Consider the following 19,550-nt stretch of genomic DNA (forward strand, 5'->3'; position numbering starts at 1 on the left):
CCTATTCTTGGGTGTTACGGTTTTCTTACCTTTAGATTCGGTAGCCTTGATCACCTGACTCCTTGAGCACGATCCTACCCGATCCCTAGCGCTTACCTAAGTAAAATCCACAAGTCAAAGTCATTACCAAACCTCGAGTCCAAAACCTAGCCTCGGGACCAATCCCGAGCCCCCAGGGAGTCCTAGATTCCCAAAACAAAGTGGCGGAATCGAGCCCCGAACCCTAGGTCAAAAATCCCTTCACAAAAGCCCAAAAATCCCCTCTGTGAACAGTGCAGCGCTACAGCGCTCTAAAGAGGGCGCTGTAGCGCTACAAGCAGAACCACCCCACCAGAACAGGGACTAGCGCTACAGCGCCCCCTAACTAGCGCTGTAGCGCTAGTTGCAGACCAGCACTACCCAAAAATCGCACCTTGCGATTTTCTCCTACCATTTCAACTCCAAACTTTCCCAAACCTTTTCCAAACCCAAAAACACACATAACCACACCTCACACTCATCCCAAGCATCCCATGAACTCAATCCCAAGCTCAAGCAACCCAAAACTCAAAATCTAACACAATGAACCCAAAAACCAGAAATTCACTCAAACAATCAAGGATAAAGTCTTAGAAATCATACCGTGGGTGGAATTTCGACCTTGAATTGAACCCTAGACCTCCTTGGCTTGCACCTTCACAACCTTGACCTGTTTTCCCCCAAAACCCCATCCATTTAGCTCAAAAACACAGTTCAAACCAGTCAAGCCCTAAAACAGAAAATCCCCAAGAACTTACCTCAATTTCTGATGTGATCTTGCTAACCCCTTGCCAACCCTCAAGCCTAGCTTAGGATCCTTGATGCTCAGCCTACCCTAGCTCTCCACTGAGCTTGACTCCAAGAAAAATGAAGGAAAATGGTTGGGAGAGCCACAAACCGATTCTTTGGACAAAACCCTTCAGCTTTCCCTCTTTTCTTTTCTCTTCCTTCCTTCTTTCTTTTCAGCCTATAACTTTTTCTCTACTAAATCCACTAAGTATAAAGCCCTCCTTAACTCATCTCTTCCAAGCCTAAAGACCAAAATGCCCTCCCTTAATAATTCTAAACCTTTATGCCCATAAAGGGGCATTTTAGTCATATTACCCAAACTCCCACTAATTCCTCAAGTGTTCCAAATAATTCCCGCTCGCTACCCAATACCTGATTAATCATCAAATATACATTCCTCATCATCAAGATTAACCTCAATATATTTCCAAATTCTCATTTAAACTCCCCAGGCTTAACCCAAGCCGGGTATAGATTCCCGCTTTGACTTTTCCGCTAACCCGCTCATTCTAGGATCGTCTCGAGTCATGGATCACCGATATCAACACAAAACATGCCCAAAATGGCCAGATTGCAATTATGCTCAATCAGGTCTACATGCATACTAATTCACATAGTCATGCATCACAAATAATCAAATAGTACAATAACGTGCATTAAACCATAATCATGCATTAAACTCATTAAAGTCACACATAGAATCCCATTATGCCCTCCAGGCACGCTACTCAAGGCCCTTAAGCCTTAATAGCGAATTTGGGTCGTTACAGAAACCGAGTTTGCAACATGTACGCATTTGGGGATGCCCATCTGAAGTTAGGGTATACAATCCACAAGAAAATAAATTGGACCCAAGGACCATAAGTGGATACTTTATTGGATACGCTGAAAGGTCTAAAGGTTACAAATTTTATTGTCCATCTCATAGCACTAGGATTGTGGAATTAAGGAATGCAAAAATTCTTGAAAATGCCTTGATTAGTGGGAGTGATCAATCCAAGGACTTAGGTTCTAAGAAAGATCCTTCAGAACCCTCCACCTTAAGGGAAAGATTGATTGTGGTTGATAACACCCATGCAGTCCAAATGGATGTTGAACCACCACAACCAATTGTTGAAGATCCACAAGTCAATGATGAAGTTCAAATGGATCAAGTTGTTCAAGAGTTGCCTATAATTGTTGAACAACAAGCTGAACCACCTGCTCCCCAAGAGCCTCCTGGTGTAGCCTTAAGAAGATCCACTAGGACAACAAAATCGAAAATACCAAGTGACTACATTATGTATTTGCAAGAATCTGACTACAATATTGGAGCCAAAAATGATCCAAAAATGTTTTCACAAGCTCTGAATAGCAAAGAATCAGAACTGTGGTACAATGCCATGAATGAAGAAATGAATTCTATGAAGAGCAACGGAGTTTGGGATCTTGTTGAGTTGCCTAATGGGGTGAGGGCTATTGGGTGTAAATGGGTCTTCAAAACAAAGAAAGACTCATTAGGCAACATTGAGAGACACAAAGTGAGACTCGTTGCTAAGGGATTCACTCAAAAAGAAGGAATTGACTACACGGAGACCTTTTCTCCGGTATCTAAGAAAGATTCCCTCAGAGTTATCCTGGCATTAGTTGCTCATTTCGATTTAGAGCTGCAGCAGATGGATGTGAAAACTACTTTCCTAAATGGTGACCTAGAGGAGGAGGTATACATGAAACAACCAGAATGATTCTCCTCTAGTGATGGTGAGCATTTGGTGTGCAAGCTTAAGAAGTCCATCTATGATTTAAAACAAGCGTCCCGCCGATGGTATTTAAAATTCCATGATGTCATCTCTTCTTTTGGATTTGAAGAGAATGCCATGGATTAATGTATAGACCAGAAGGTCAATGGGAGTAAGATTTGTTTTCTTGTTTTATATGTGGACAATATTCTTCTTGCAACCAATGATAAGGGCATGCTACATGAGGTGAAGCAATTTCTCTCAAAGAACTTTGAGGTGAAGGATATGGGTGATGTGTCTTATGTCATTGGCATTAAGATCCATCGGGATAGATTCAAAGGTATCTTAGGTCTATCTCAAGAAACCTACATTAACAAAGTTTTAGAGAGATTTCGAATGAAAGATTGTTCACCAAGTGTTGCTCCTATCGTTAAGGGTAATAAATTAAATTTGACCCAGTGTCCAAAGAATGATTTTGAAAAGGAAGAAATGAAGAACATCCCATATGCTTCTGCTGTTGGAAGCTTGATGTATTCTTAGGTGTTCACAAGACCCGACATTGTCTTTGCTGTCGGAATGCTAGGAAGATTTCAGAGTAGCCCTGGATTAGACCACTGGAAAGCTGCAAAGAAAGTTATGAGGTATCTTCAGGGTACTAAGGATTACAAACTCATGTTCAAACGAACCGACAACCTAGAAGTGGTTGGCTACTCAGATTCAGACTTTGCTGGTTGTACTGATTCACGTAAATCAACCTCTGGTTACGTGTTTATGTTTGCCGGTGGAGTTATATCATGGAGGAGTAACAAACAGACCTTGACTGCTACTTCTACTATGGAAGCCGAGTTCGTTTTGTGTTTTGAGGCTACATCGCATGGTGTATGGCTAAAGAGTTTCATTTCAGGTCTTAGAGTTGTAGATTTCATTTCTAGGCCATTGAGAATGTTCTGCGACAATTCAGCTGATGTATTCATGGCTAAGAACAACAAGAGTGGTAGTCGAAGCAAGCACATCGACATCAAGTACTTAGCCGTGAGAGAACGTGTTAAAGAAAATAAAGTGGTCAGTCAACATATTAGCACTGAATTGACGATTGTTGATCCTATGACGAAAGGCTTGCCACCTCATAAATTCAAGGATCATGTAGTGAACATGGGACTTGGTTCCCTTATGTAAATTTATTGAACAAACTGAAGTTATTATCAATGAAAATCTTATTTTGATGTTTTCTCATATTTATGCGCATTTTAATTTTATTTGAGAAAATTAAATAGGACTTGAATAAACATAGGGTTTATTCGTTTAAGTACATAGCCACATAAAGTACATTGTTATGTAATAAATATATTGTAATACATGGAAGATAATACTCGTCATAAAAAGAGGACCTGTCGCTATGATTCATGTGTTTATTATCGAACAGGGATAATCGTCGGGCTTAAGTAATACATTAATTTAAATGCTGACCAAGTGGGAGAATGTTAGAATATTTATTTAAATGTTATATAAAATTAATTTGTTACAATTAATTGATTTAATATATCAAAGTCAATATTTTATTTATTGACAAAATATTCTAATTAATGGTCAACATTATTTGTTACCCGATTTTGCATATCCCAACTGATTGAGATAATATATCAATCTGTGGCAGAGACTCTGATGGTAGGCCTCACTCTATAAATATAGAGTACCGGTCCCTAAGCTCACAGCTCATTCTGATTTTCAGTAACTCCATCTAAAAGAGTTTGTGAGAGCTTAAAAGCCCAAGTACTCGTTCTAATTATTTTCTTTTTCTTTTGTAGATCTAAAGCTAGATCGAGGTTATCAATTGCAATGACTAGATGTATACAATATTCGATCTACTATTTGTATATGTTCAATCTATATATTAATTCCGCCTACATGTATAAGATTGTTCTTATGCATACATATATTTATTTTAATCTAACAAAACCTATTTCACAATGAGAAATACATGAATACCACTACTAGCTTGGGCACAACAGGGAGACTAGCATTACCTATATATAGTGGGAATGGAGGTTTAGAACCCCTAACCATGGGTTACCAACCCAAGCCCCACCAATTTGTTTAAGTGCCATTTGTAATGAACATATATTAATTTGAATTACATTATTAATGTACGTGTATTTTAGGAAAAACAATAGTATTTATGAGATATTGATGAGAATTATTATGAGGTGGAAAGTCGAGAGTTCACCGTAGTCCCACGTGAACATGCCCTCGGCACAACAAACTCCAATAATAAAAAAGAAATCTATATTTGATAAATATCTATATCTATATTATGTATGTATATAAGAGAGAGAGAGAGAGAGAGTTTAATTGTTTGGCGGTCGAGAACGTCACATTATGTCGGAGATGAAGGGCTACGTATAGAGATGGCTCCCGCAGATGCCGACAACTTCAAAAACTCCCGATGTGTATTTCCGTGTCGTACTAATAAGCTTCATGTCTTTCTCCAACTTTAGTATTGCTTTTGTTTTTTGAGGCATTTATTTGCTACACATATTTTTTAACAGTATCCCTCACTCTTCCCTGTCCCAAAATTATAAATCTTTTACTATATTTTGTTGCAATGGTTTGAAACTCATTAACTATACATATATTATTCACCAAATAATCGTGTTTACTTATTAGTTCCGTTTTGTGTCCTCTCATTTGGGTTAATTTTGTACATTTGTAATTTCCACTTAGTGAGTCATGAATTTGTTGGATTGTTCTCAAGATATGGAGAATATTGTCAATTAGCTATGGTTATCTCTATCTTATCCTATGCTCTACTTAATATTCACCGCGTAAATTTTGCCACATGGGATAGTATGTATTGAAGAATAATTTTCATGACTCACTCTTTACTTTTTCTTACCATAGAGAGGAAGCATGATAGTTAAATAACATTAAAAGCAAAATATAAAATAAACGAATAGGGAATGTGATTAATTTTCATCTCAGAATGACAGGACAAAAGTTATTTAGACAAAAAGAAAAAAAAATTAAAATGAAAAAGAACGATATTGCATAATCAAGCATTACAAAGAATGATTTTTTCCCCTTCTAAAAAGAAGAATGAATCATTGAAAAAGTTAAACGGGAAATAGGATACGGTTTTAGAGAGAGAGTTGACACAGATGGAAAGAGCTATCGAGTAAGGCTAAGACACCTCGTTTTTGCAGGAGGGTCATTGATGACCACACTCTTCTCTTCCTCTCTTATCTTCTCTTAGTCTTCATTAATAATAATATTAAAAAAAATGTCGACTTAATTAAAAAAAATTAGTTAAAATAAAATAATTAGCATTATAAATACACACATAGAGAGAGAGAGAAAAAAAAGAAAAAAAAACTAAAAGAAGGAAATTAGCGGTGGAAGGAGTACTGTGTTTGGTGATCAGTTAGCTAAGTATAAGCTAGGGCGAGGTTGAAAGTGAAACCATGTACATCTTCTCCATTAATTAGTGTGATTTAATTGAAGAGGTGGTTAAAGTAATACCCAAGTCTGAGAACAGACAATATGGAATTCGATGACCAAGACCCAGACGAAGATATGGGGGAGATCCCCATGGCTCCACTGGGCTACGACTCCTCGGGTGCTAGAACCAAAACTGGGGGAGTAGAACCTGACGGTGGGACCTCAAGTACAAACTCCAGGAAGGGCGGCATCAGGTATAGAGAGTGCCAAAAGAATCACGCTGTGAGCATCGGTCGACATGCCTTGGACGGTTGCTGTGAGTTCATGGCGGCTGGGGAGGAAGGCACCCTTGACGTCCTCAAGTGCGCTGCCTGCAACTGCCACCGTAACTTCCACCGCAAAGAAAGTACGGACGGCAGTGGCGCAACCTCTGTATCCGATCACCACAACAATTACAAACTCTACCACCACGGCCACCAATTCTCCTCATCCCCTTACTATCGAGCTCCACAGCCATCTGGGTACCTCCACCACTTAAATACGCCTCAGGCCCACCGTTGCCGGCCTCTGGCCCTTCCAGGAGTCACCTCCAGCGGCGGTCAGAGCCGAGAGGAGGGTGAGGACGCTTCGATTCCGAGCAGTAGCGGGGGCGGTGGTGGGTCGAAGAAGAGGTATCGGACCAAGTTCACGGCTGAGCAGAAAGAGAAGATGCTGGAGTTCTCGGAGAGAATTGGGTGGAGGATTCAGAAGCACGACGAAGCTACGGTGGAGCAGTTTTGCTTAGACACTGGAGTCAATCGCCATGTTCTAAAGGTTTGGATGCACAACAACAAGCATACTCTTGCTAGAAAACCCTAGAATACATATATATATATATATTCAAATGGGGTTTTGCTTAATTTGATTCTACCTATACATATAGATGATATGGTAGAGGAAGAGGTAGTTTGAGGGAATTTCTACTGTGAAAATTTGACCAGCACTATTAATTTATTTACTAATTAATCATCATGATCTAACTAGCTAGGATACTCATTATATATTCTCGCTAGCTGTTCTTAATCCAGTTGTCTGGCTAGCTTTTTTATTTTTGTTTTCTTCCGATTTGATTTTTGTTTAATTTGTGTTAACAAATTAAGCTAGAGTTGCTCAAACTTGTCAGTAGAGCATTTTATCCGATGAGCTTTTCTTTTAAAATCCAAGTTGTTCAGCCTTTGTTTTCTGTTTTGTTATTTAACAACATTTGAAACCCTATTTAATTAGTTTCAGAAATCGGTTTAGAGCACCAGTCGTATGAGATGAGATGTTAACAGAATTGCGGGGCCTAAAATCTCAACATTTGAGCTTAATATTGCAACTTGTTTGGTGTACTGCTAGTCTCCGTTTTTCCTTTATTCTTCATAATTTTATGTATACATTATACATATATATATATATGTGTGTGTAAGAAATGAAAATGGAATTTAAAGAATTTATTTTTAAGAAAATATAATTATCAAAGCCACTTCAGTTGATTAATATGAGTCAGCTGTTTAACAAAAAAATACATTATATTGTGGAGAACAATTAACTGAGAAAATAATAAAGAGAGTCGAATCATCTACTTACAAGTAATAGTTAAAGCCAAGCACATGCATATATATATATATATAGCTGCATTTATTTCTCCTTCTCTAATATACTCACATGTGTCCTCTTCTCCTCCTCCGGCCAATTAATACCGTATATATATAGATAAATATATATATGTATTCTGTATCATTAAATATTGGTCTCAACCTCTATTTGCATTCTGATCATGAACTTGAAGCTTATAATAAGGATGGACGGCCAGAATTTAAGCTAGGCACGCAAGACTTATGTTTCAACGACTGCGCCTGATTGATCATGAATTCATGATCTGCTTATTTCTTTCTTCCCTCTGATGGATCCTTCAGTAGTTAACTAATCCTAAACTTGCTGTTTTTATTTTGTTCTCTTTTTTAACAAAAACAAATAAATAAAAATCATTTTTTCTTGATATATTCATATATGGGCATTTATTCAATCCCTCACTTCAAATTGAAGGACCAAATCCCTCATTTGATGTTAACCATTGGATTCTCTTTTAATCATAATAGATGGTTGGATGATCATTTACTGTTCAAAAGTTGGTAAAATACCCAACTGACCCATAGCAACCTAATACTTGTTAGCTTTTTTATTTTGGATATTTTCACTCATATAAATTTTTTAATACAGTTTTACATTATTAATACAACTATTTATGAGATTATTATTAAAAAATATGAATTTAATTTAATTTATCATTACAGAATTTAATTAACTAAAATTTGTAGTTAAATTAGAAAATTAATCTTAATGAAAATTGACTAACAAAATTTCTAATAAATGAAAATCGTTTTGAAATTTTGATCAACCAGTCACATGATTTGTAAAAAAATTAACACACAATGCAATCAATCATATTTTACTAACACAGGCTTTCACATATTAAATTAAGATTTTTGATTCATAATCACACTTTTATAAATACAATTTTATACTCGCGAACCAATCATGTCATAAATAAGTTTAACTCATTTGTCATTTTTTTTCTTTGGGTGGAGAGCAAGTAATTTGTTTTTTTATTAATTTTATTTGCTTTTCTGATTAATTTTAAAATCTATTAAATTATATACATATATAATGGTAATAATTAAAAATAATAAAACTAGTTTAAATAGTTTTAAATTTATAAATATTTAATTTTACAAATAAAAAATATTAATGATAATCATTTTCTCATTTATTAATTTTTATGTTAAAAAACATCTAATTAATTTTATTGTTAAATACATTAATAAAAATAATTGAGGTTAAACATTCTATCATCTACAATAACTGATACTAAACATTCTACCATCTACAATTTTTTTATTTTATAAAAAGAACACTTAAAATAATTAAAATACACAATTTATATGGTTGTACACTATATTATATTTTCCAACCTAATTAATGGTAATTCAATCTTCTCAAAATTAAAAAATAAGACTGACAAAAAAAACTTGTCCAAAAAAAAAAATTAATACAAAACTCATACACAAAACAATCATAATATATATCAATTTTTATTACATTCTTTTTGTTTTGCGTTACGCAAACACAAGATTTAAATTACATAGCCCTAGACATATGTTTACGTAACTACTATTGTAAATATATCAAACTTCATAATAGATTTACCATACAACCCTCAACAAAACACATTTTTGGACATAAAATGACACATATGCCCTCACATTTTAAAGCTACATCAAAGACTTTTAGTCAACGGTTTCCAAAACCGATTAGAGCCTGTTACCAAAGTATTGCTCCATCTCTCTTAATATGACACATGGCCTGAAGCTAAGACCCACCTCTGAAGGATTAAATCCTGTGAGGGATGTTAGAATTTGCCTTCATATATATCCATAAATATATATAATTCTTCTCTTTTTTGTTCTACTCTCTGAATGTGCAGTGTCCTGTCTTAATCACAGCCTCTGATTTCCTGACCCTTTTTCTATCCTTGCTTTTTATGTGGTCTTTTGATCTCATACTGTTTTTTTTTTTTGGTTACTAATCTCTTAGTTATTTTGAATTGGATTAGACCAAAATTTGGTATTGAAGGACACCAAATCTGCCCTTATATTTTTTTTTGCTGACCACACTACCAAAAATTATATATAAAAAAATTATTTATTATTATATTATTTTCTTAGTAAAATATAATATTCTTTTTATTATTATATTAATTTATTAAAATCATCACAATTATTATATCCAATTAATTATTTTAATGCTATTGCTCTCATAATAATGTTTGGTTTTTTTGATTTTAACTTTTAATATATGTTTAAACTTATAAAATTTTATTGTAATGTTTTAAGTTTGATTTTAAGTTTGTAATAATATTTTATTGTATTTTGTTAAATGTTTCTTCAATTAATTTCTGTGTTAATCTTCATTTTCTTATTAGTAAAAATATTAACTAAAATGTTAGAAAATTATTTAAAATTTTAATTATAATTTAATTAAATTGTATTTAAGAAAAAATTACTAACACTTTATACACAATTTAATCCACTCAAAATAAACCTACAGAAAATAAACTAATTTCTAAACTCTATTAACACAAATAATATATATATATAAATATGTATCAACAGTGTCACTCCATATGTAGTGCACTGTAGCTACCACTGCATATATGCATAATTAATGTTACTAGCAAAAAAACTTGTAATGCATCACCATAATTGACCTTAGCATGTATGGAAATTTAATATGGGAAATTTGAGTTTTTATGCTTAATGAGGGATTCTAAGTCAAAAAAAATGCTAGGCATTTAAATCATTTAAAAAAAATGTCAATTCTTTTGACAATCCCCAAAATACTCATCTCATAATTTTTCCCATCCACCTTCTCTTCGCTATTCCCTCTCTCTCCCTCAACCCATTCCTCTCAACTCCCTCTCTAGAAAAAAAATTCATGAGCAAGGTAAAATATAATAGAAATTAATGTAACAGCAAGTATTCCTCACTTAGGACACTAAAATACTACATTTCGAACAGATCTGGACAAGATTTTTGGGTTTTTTTTGCAATTTTTTTTTCAAATCTGAAACTTTGGAATCTGCAAAAAATCGGCGTGATTCGATGGTGCTCGATGTCAGCTCGATGGGGCCATAGAAATAATAATTTTCATGAAAAAATCGATGTTGCTCGATAGTGGTTCGATGGTGTTTAATGCGATTCTTGCAAGATATGTAATTTTTCACTCAGGTGTCCCTTTGGGGTGATTTTTTTATTTTTATTTTGAGTATTTTTCAAGATCTACACGTTTGAGATGTGTATATACACATTTGGGAAATGTAAATCTTGAAAAAAATGACAAATGCAAAACATACCTCATGTTCAAGATATGTTTTGGTATGTTTTCAAGTTCTAAACTTTGAAAATGTGTACGTGAACATCTAAAACGTGTAGATCTCAAAAAAATACCCAAAATAAAAAAAATCATCCCAAATAGACACCCGAGTGAAAAATTATGTCTCTTACAAGAATTTCATCGAACCACCATCGAGCAACGTCGATTTTTTCATGCAAAATATTGATTTTGAAGGCCCCATCGAGCTGGTATCGAGCACCATTAAGCAACATTCGAGCAAAGTCAATTTTCTACATATTTCAGAGTTTCAGATCTGAAAAATAACTCAAAAATCATGTCCAACTCGATGGTTGCTCGATGGTGTTCGATGCTACCTCGATGGGGCCTTCAAAATCAATATTTTCATGAAAAAATCGATGTTGCTCGATGGTGGTTCGATGCAATTCTTGTAAGAGACATAATTTTTCACTCGGGTGTCCGTTTGAGATGATTTTTTTATTTTGGGTAATTTTTTGAGAACTACACGTTTTAGATGTTCACATATACATTTTCAAAGTTTAGAACCTGAAAAAATACCAAAACATATCTTGAACATGAGGTATGTTTTGCATTTGTCATTTTTTGTCAAGATTTATATTTCACAAATGTGTATATCACAACAACAAAAATCACCATTACCGGCGGAGGATCCCGCCGGTAATACATGGTCTATCCGCCGGTATTTGTTATTACCGGCGGGAATCCGCCGGTAAAGTCCCGCCATTAATAAACGGTCGGTATTATCACCATTACCGACCGTTTGACACCACCCGCCGGTATTGCACTATTACCGGCGGATTAATAGAGGCGGGCGTCCGCCGGTGTTGTGCAACGCTGACACCGTTTTGACCGGATTATTACCGGCGGGTTCCGCCGGTATTAATCCGCCGGTATCTCAATACTAATATTAAAATAAAACAATTAATTTTATTTCTTAATAAATATACATATAATACTTATTTAAAAATAATAATATTTAACATATATTATAATTATTAACACAATTAATATTCATCTAACAAAACTAACATTGTAATTAATCATAAAATTAACATAAAAAAATACAAATTGTCTCATTTTAATTACATATAAAGTAATTATAACATAAACATAATAAAATTTCAATTGTCTTAATATAATTAAAAAACGTAATCTAATTATTATTGTTTTGATCTGGCCAACTTGGTGTAAAATACTCATTAAGATCAATATCTTGATCACTAGTATTAGGGCGCAGCAATGGTGGTGAAGCAAACTGTGGTGCTTGTGTAGAGTGATGCTGCGAAGATGGTCTAAATTGTCGAGCATGTGGTCGCGGCGAGGGAGACTGATGCAAAAAACTCTCAAACTGACCATACCTCTGCTGCTGCGACGGACTCACAAATTGACCATACATCTGCTGTGGATGCTGCTGCTGCGATGAATCCCCGAAGTCACGACGCCTAGGATGTGACGTCTGAGATCCGGTAGCGACGTCGGGGTAATATAAAGGAGGGGACTGGGAGGAACGTCCGTACGTGTTTGGATAATTCTGTTGAGGTGGATACACATGTTGTTGTTGTTGTTGTGGCATCGACCAAGGAGGTGGACTTTGAGAAGATATACCACCTTCAGGTTGTGATGGTAAATATCGTTGGAGAAGGCTTTCAAACCGCGACTCAGTTTCTGTACTGGTATGCTGAGGATTACCAGATGGACCTTGTTGAGATTTCAACATCCGGATCTCTTCACGCATTGACTTCATCATTTCCGCCATAGTAGCCATGTCTTCCTGAGGTGTATGAGCAGGTTGGGCCTGTGACTGACTTGTGGAGCTGGAAGCTGATTTTTTCCCTTTGCCTTTGCTGTAACCTACTCCTCTTTGAAAGTCAGACCTCTCCCCAAGTACTTTACTCATAATCTCGTACTGATCGATCGACGAGGATTCAGCAGCAGATCCAGTTTCAGATCCCTCCGTCGGTCCTTGAGACTGACTTTGAAGTCGTGCCCTCTCAAGCTCTTCCGTCATTTTTTCCTGTTCATAAAAAGTGTTTGAAACACATCAATAACATAGTTTAATGAAAATAATAACACAAAAGTTTAAACTTACAAAAGTTTCTCGAGCTGTGTCGTTGACAAAAACTTTTGTCGATTTTCTCAAATGGCTATCTTTCCAAGTATCAATAACATGTTCATCAGGGTTCGCCTATACAAATTTAGAGATAGGAAGTTAGAATGTAAAATTTTGTTAAATTAAATTAATATTTTTACTTACAAATTGGTGACGCTTAGCTGCCATCGATTTTGTGCCTTGCGTCGATGTATACTTCATTTCTTTTCTGTTTTTCTTGTTTTGGTTGGATCGCGCGATAAATTTTGGGCTCAAAAACAACTGAACAATATCTTTCCAACTCTCCTTGGAGCAATGGTCAGGTGGGGCAACTAAAACACTCTGCAAATCTTCCGGATTAGAGTAATATTTTTTGAAGTGAGTATGTCTGATGTTCTTTCTCTCAGAATATCTTTTGCGCATCTCTGTGTAGATAGTTTTCATAACTCTCCCGGGTTCTGGATGACCATCAACATTATAAAAATACTACATTAAAAATAACATGTTAGTTTAATTTGTAAATGATTTCTACATTAAAAATTATACCACAAGAGTTGTTCTAAATTTGTACCTTCATCCTATGTACGACTTGTTCCTTAAATTGTTGAGGTATATCAGCGAAATCCAAGTAATGTCCTGGCAACAACAAAGTGACTTGGAGGCCTATCTCGCGGACAAAAGCTTGGTCCTCCAAGCCAACCACTTTGTCCGTCCTAGGATCAAGCTGAAGATCTAGTGGTTTCCCAGCATTTCGCCTTCGAATTTCAAGTGGCTTCGAATTAGCCAGGCCACGACCTTTTTTTCTCGGCACTTCAGCTATCCACATTTTCAAGAATAACCAAAATTTGAAATATTAATATTATATTTAAACATTCGTAGAGCTTGACTTTCAAGCTATGAGCAAAATTTGAAAATTATTATTAACCTGACTCGCAGGAAGAGGGTACTCTACTAGGATCTGGCGGGTCTAGACCTCCACCATCTCCGCCATGAGAGGTGGCTATATCTGCTGACATTGTACTTAGGAACAAAAATGATTAGTTAGTATTAAATTGTTAGTTAGTATCAAATATCACCAATGGAAATGAACATCATGATTACAAGTCTCATATATTATATTTTAAACAATTGTCTTTATTACAAAAATATAAAAACTAAGTAGAATAATCACTATCACTTTCATCATTAATTAAATTAACATCATCTTCACAAATATCAACTAGCAATTCATCTTCTTCATCGACTTCTTCTTCGCCTAAGTCGTCATTTATGAAATTTTCATCTAATTGATCAGCAGGTGAATTTTGTATAGTGCCAATATATGTTGCAGGTTCATGAGATTCCATAACCAACTGACCGAGATCCACGGTCAACACAAAATTTGATGAGTTTATGTCATGTACAACATCAACATCTGCATCAGCTTCATCGTCCTTGATGTCCCAAATTTGACGGTGATTGACATCCTCAAAAATTTTCCAGTGTCGGCCTCTAAGTAGATCATCGAGATAGAATACTTGCTTAGCTTGGCTAGCAAGTATATAAGGCTCATCTTTGTACCATTCGCTACTGACGTTTATACTGGTGATATTATTTTCAGTGATTGTTTTCTTCTTGCTTGGATCAGTGTTAAACCATTTACACCTAAACAATGCAACTGAATATGCACCAGTGAAAGATAATACCAGTACATCTTGAAGTGTGCCATAATAGTTAAAACCTTCAGTTCCCGCAACAGACACTCCACTATTTTGTGTGGTGCGCTTTTGATCTCGGTCATAAGCGATAAATCGAACACCGTTAACTATACAACCTTCGTAGTATGTTGCCAAGTGATCTGACCCAGATGCTAAAGCTAGCAACTCATCACCATTCTCTAAAGATCCTTGTTTGTGCAAGTCATATATCTAAATAAATTAATAAACTTATATTAGAATGATAAAAATATCATTACAATAATAAATGTTTAAAAATAATCTCAATTTTACCTTCTTATGAAACCACTGGCGAAAATTTTTCTTCTGTAAAAGATTATGATCACCATCTGGGAATTTCAGTTTGATCTCTACTAGGTGTTCGCTGTAAATTTGAATGCTTTGACTATTAGATAAAATAATTTGGAATAAACATAAATTTCACTTTAAAGGGAATAAACTTACTCTAAGTAACCCTGAATTTCAGGTGAATTGTTAATGATGAACCATTCAGCCATTTCACGAGTCGCAAGATCTAGAGGCTTGAGAGATCCCTTTGTTAGGGGACGACATTGAGATTGAAACAAAGTAAGGTGTCGTGGGACATACACCTCATCTTTATTGCGATCAAGACGATTAAATTTAGTTTCAACCCCTTTGAAATACATCGAACAAAATGTCATAGCCTCATCAGCGACATAGCCTTCAGCTATTGACCCTTCAGGACGAGCTTTATTTCTCACGTAGTTCTTCAATTTTTTCATGTACCTTTCAAAAGGATACATCCATCTCATAAATACCGGTCCACCCAAAATTGCTTCTTCAGGCAAATGTAAGACCAAGTGAATCATTATATCAAAAAAAGCCGGAGGAAAGATCAACTCCATCTTGCACAATATCAGAACAAGGTCTTTTTGTGCTTCCTCCATATCTGTAACATTTATAGTCCTCGAACATAGTTGCCTGAAAAAACTACATAGTTCAGAAATGGTGGTCGATATATCTTTTGGGAGAAACTTGCGAACACCCACAGACAATAATCGTTGCATTATAACATGACAATCGTGGGATTTCAACCCAATGATATTTGTTTCATTCTCTATTACTTTTTTCTTCAAATTTGAACAAAAGCCATCTGGAAATTTCACTTCTTTAATAAATTGACAAAATTGTTGTCTCTGATCAGGAGTTAACACGTAAGAAGCATGTGGCTTCATCAACTTTCCACTCTCATCTTCATAAATCCACAATGATTCCCTTACTCCCATCTTCTTCAAATCATATCTCGCATTAGTGGTGTCCTTAGACTTATCATTGTCCAAGATTGTGCCGAGGAGACTATCACACACATTTTTTTCGACATGCATGACATCAATGTTATGTTTTAAAATGTTTGTACTCCAATAATCAAGCTCGTAGAAGATGCTTTTTTTCCTCCAATTTCTATCTTCCGCAACTCTTCTACGTTTGACACCTCCAAACTGCAAGTGTTTTCCAGGAACTTGGGGTGGAAGGTTGTTCACTTGTTCTAATATTTCCTCACAAGTAAATCGTTTCGGAGGACGTCTTCTCTCAATTTGTCCATCGAACTCAGTGTTCCTTCTCATTCGATGTGTACTGGGCAAGAATCTTCTGTGACCAACATACGATGTCTTACCGATCACTCGAATGGAAGATGTGTCTTCATTACATGTAGGACAAGCTTTGTATCCCTGACCACTCCATCCAGACAAACTACTTCGAGCTGGAAAATCATTGACTGTCCATAAAAGGGCTGCGCGCAGCTTGAACATAGTGTTGGTCGTACTATCTCTCGTAACAACTCCGTTAGACCACAACTCCTTCAACTCATCCACCAATGGTCTTAGAAATACATCTATGTCCTTACCCGGTGATTTTGGACCAGGAATAAGGATGGTCAGCATCAAATTGTTGTCTTTCATACATAACCAAGGTGGAAGATTATAGTTCGCCAACACCACAGGCCACATGCTGTATGCCAGGTTCATGTTGCCAAATGGATTAAATCCATCAGCAGCTAAGCCTAAACGAACATTCCTAGGATCACTTGCAAATCCAGGATGATTGACGTCAAAGTTCTTCCACGCCGTCCCATCCACCGGGTGTCGCATCACTCCATCATCTTTCGATTTCCCAGTGTGGTGCCATAGCATGTCCTTCGCTGTAAGCCTTGAGCTGTATAGTCTTTTCAACCGGGGTGTCAATGGAAAGTAACGCATCACCTTATGCGGCACCTTTTTTCCTTTAGTTTTTTCAAAAGTCACCCATCGACTAGTTCCACAAACTGGACATTCCTCTTTGTTTGCATGCTCTTTGTAAAATAAACAGCAATCATATTGGCACACATGAATCGACTCGTATCCCAACCCTAATTTCTTCAATCTCTTTTTAGCCTCGTAGTACGTTGATGGAATTTTATTTTCCTTCGGAAAGGAAATCTTTAACAACTTCAATAATTCATCGAATATGTTGTTAGGAATCTTCCCTCTAACTTTCAAATGTAATAGCTTAGCTAAGAAGTTAAGGGAAGAAATCCAATCACAACCAGGATACAACTCGGCTTCAATCTCCTCAAATAAATCGTCGTAATATTGACTTGCGCCACTATTGTCTACTTGCTCAGCTGTCGGTAAGAGGAAGTCCTCCACTATGGGAATCATCTCGTCAACTTCATCATCATCAACTACTTCATCAACAACATCTAGTTCCGCTTCCCCATGATAAATCCACCTCTCATAACCTTGATAAAACCCCCAATCGAATACATGTGCTTCGACAACAGGTAAAATTTCAAGCCTATTATTTATGCATCTGACACACGGACACCTAATTCTTCCATCAGAATCCTTATATTCCGAGGCCATCCTCAAAAATGATTGTAGACCATTCCAATATTCTTGACAAGCACGATTTCTCAATGTTGTCCAAGTCTTGTCAATCGCCATCTAGAGTGTTACAAGAGTCTGTGAGTTTTAGTAATGTGAAAAGGAATGGATAACAAAAAAATTTGTTATCATTTTTTAAATCTTATGCAATATTATAATATTTTATGATGTTTTATTAGAAAATGTTATTCAAATTAAAAAAACAATTCATTCATTATTTTATTGTTAATACTTTAAACTTATCATTTCTGTGTCGATATCCCTGTAATCGATGGTTGTGGTCAACAACCATCAATCACAAGCATACCGAGACAGAAAAAATAAATTATTATAAGATATGTAGTAATTTTTAAGTAATCATTATTAATTGTAAAAACTTTTATTAAATAAAATTTTCAATTTCTATATTCAAATAATTTAATAATAGTTAATATTATTAATTATGTAACATTAATTATTAAATTAAGTAATTAATAATATTAACTATTTAATTAATCATTATTAATTTTTAAGATTTGTATTAAATTAAATTAAATTATTCAATTAGATTATGTTATTTAATAAAAAATAAATTATTATAAGATATGTAGTAATTTTTAAGTAATCATTATTAATTGTAAAAACTTTTATTAAATAAAATTTTCAATTTCTATATTCAAATAATTTAATAATAGTTAATATTATTAATTATGTAACATTAATTATTAAATTAAGTAATTAATAATATTAACTATTTAATTAATCATTATTAATTTTTAAGATTTGTATTAAATTAAATTAAATTATTCAATTAGATTATGTTATTTAATAAAAAATAAATTATTATAAGATATGTAGTAATTTTTAAGTAATCATTATTAATTGTAAAAACTTTTATTAAATAAAATTTTCAATTTCTATATTCAAATAATTTAATAATAGTTAATATTATTAATTATGTAACATTAATTATTAAATTAAATAATTAATAATATTAACTATTTAATTAATCATTATTAATTTTTAAGATTTGTATTAAATTAAATTAAATTATTCAATTAGATTATGTTATTTAATAAAAAATAAATTATTATAAGATATGTAGTAATTTTTAAGTAATCATTATTAATTGTAAAAACTTTTATTAAATAAAATTTTCAATTTCTATATTCAAATAATTTAATAATAGTTAATATTAGATAATAATATTTAATAAATAAATTAAAATAATTTCTTATAATAATTTATTATTTATTTAATTAATCATTATTAATTTTAAAGACTTATTTAATTAAATAATATTGAATCAAAATTTTATTATTTAATTAATTAAAAAATTAATTTTTATAAGATATGTAGTAATTTTTAATTAATCATTATTAATTGTAAAAAAATGTATTACTATAAAATTTTCAATTTCTATATTAAAATAATTTAATAATATTTAATATTATTAATTAGATAACATTAAAAATTAAATTAAAAAATTAATAATATTAACTATTTAATTAACATCAATAATTTATTATTTAAAGAAAATTTTATATACCACCTTTTTCAAAATTGTGTGTTGTTAACTTCGAGAATTTTAGTTTTATTTTTTGTTCATATCAATTTTGAGTTATTTCCTACAAAATTTTAAATTATTTGTACATTATTAAAAAAGAGTTTTATTATACAAGTTAGGCTATCTCAAATGGTTGAGTGTCTTAGAATATTATCAAGCTTATATATGTAGATCTAAAAGACTAAAACATCATTATCAAGTTTCTCTTTCATTCATAATAATTAACCATTAATATATTCATGTCATAATCAAGCTTAGCAGAATAAGGAACTGTAAATTGTATAAAAAATATATTATCAATGCTTTTTTTTTTATAAAAATCCCAGTCAAATACTTTAAAATAATTTATTTTATAAAAAACAGAGTAAACAAACAAACAGAATAAACAAAAAGAGTAAATAG

General features: G+C 33.7%; 2 protein-coding genes across 2 annotated transcripts; one reads left to right on the plus strand and one right to left on the minus strand.

The window, feature by feature from the left end:
• Positions 1 to 5,774: 5,774 nt before the first annotated feature.
• Positions 5,775 to 7,139, plus strand: LOC133803939 (zinc-finger homeodomain protein 2-like). Its single transcript, XM_062242082.1, has one exon. The coding sequence runs from the start codon at positions 6,063 to 6,065 to the stop codon at positions 6,816 to 6,818; it is 756 nt and encodes a 251-aa protein (XP_062098066.1). The 5' UTR covers positions 5,775 to 6,062; the 3' UTR covers positions 6,819 to 7,139.
• Positions 7,140 to 12,066: 4,927 nt separating this feature from the next.
• Positions 12,067 to 14,446, minus strand: LOC133805960 (vacuolar protein sorting-associated protein 27-like). The gene is made up of 3 exons (XM_062244104.1): positions 13,928 to 14,446; positions 13,003 to 13,818; positions 12,067 to 12,927 (listed from the first exon to the last, which is right to left on the minus strand). The coding sequence occupies exon 3, from the start codon at positions 12,919 to 12,921 to the stop codon at positions 12,067 to 12,069; it is 855 nt and encodes a 284-aa protein (XP_062100088.1). The 5' UTR covers positions 12,922 to 12,927; positions 13,003 to 13,818; positions 13,928 to 14,446.
• Between the last annotated feature and the right edge of the window lie 5,104 nt (positions 14,447 to 19,550).

Source organism: Humulus lupulus, chromosome X, assembly GCF_963169125.1.
Source record: "Humulus lupulus chromosome X, drHumLupu1.1, whole genome shotgun sequence".
NCBI lineage: Eukaryota > Viridiplantae > Streptophyta > Magnoliopsida > Rosales > Cannabaceae > Humulus > Humulus lupulus.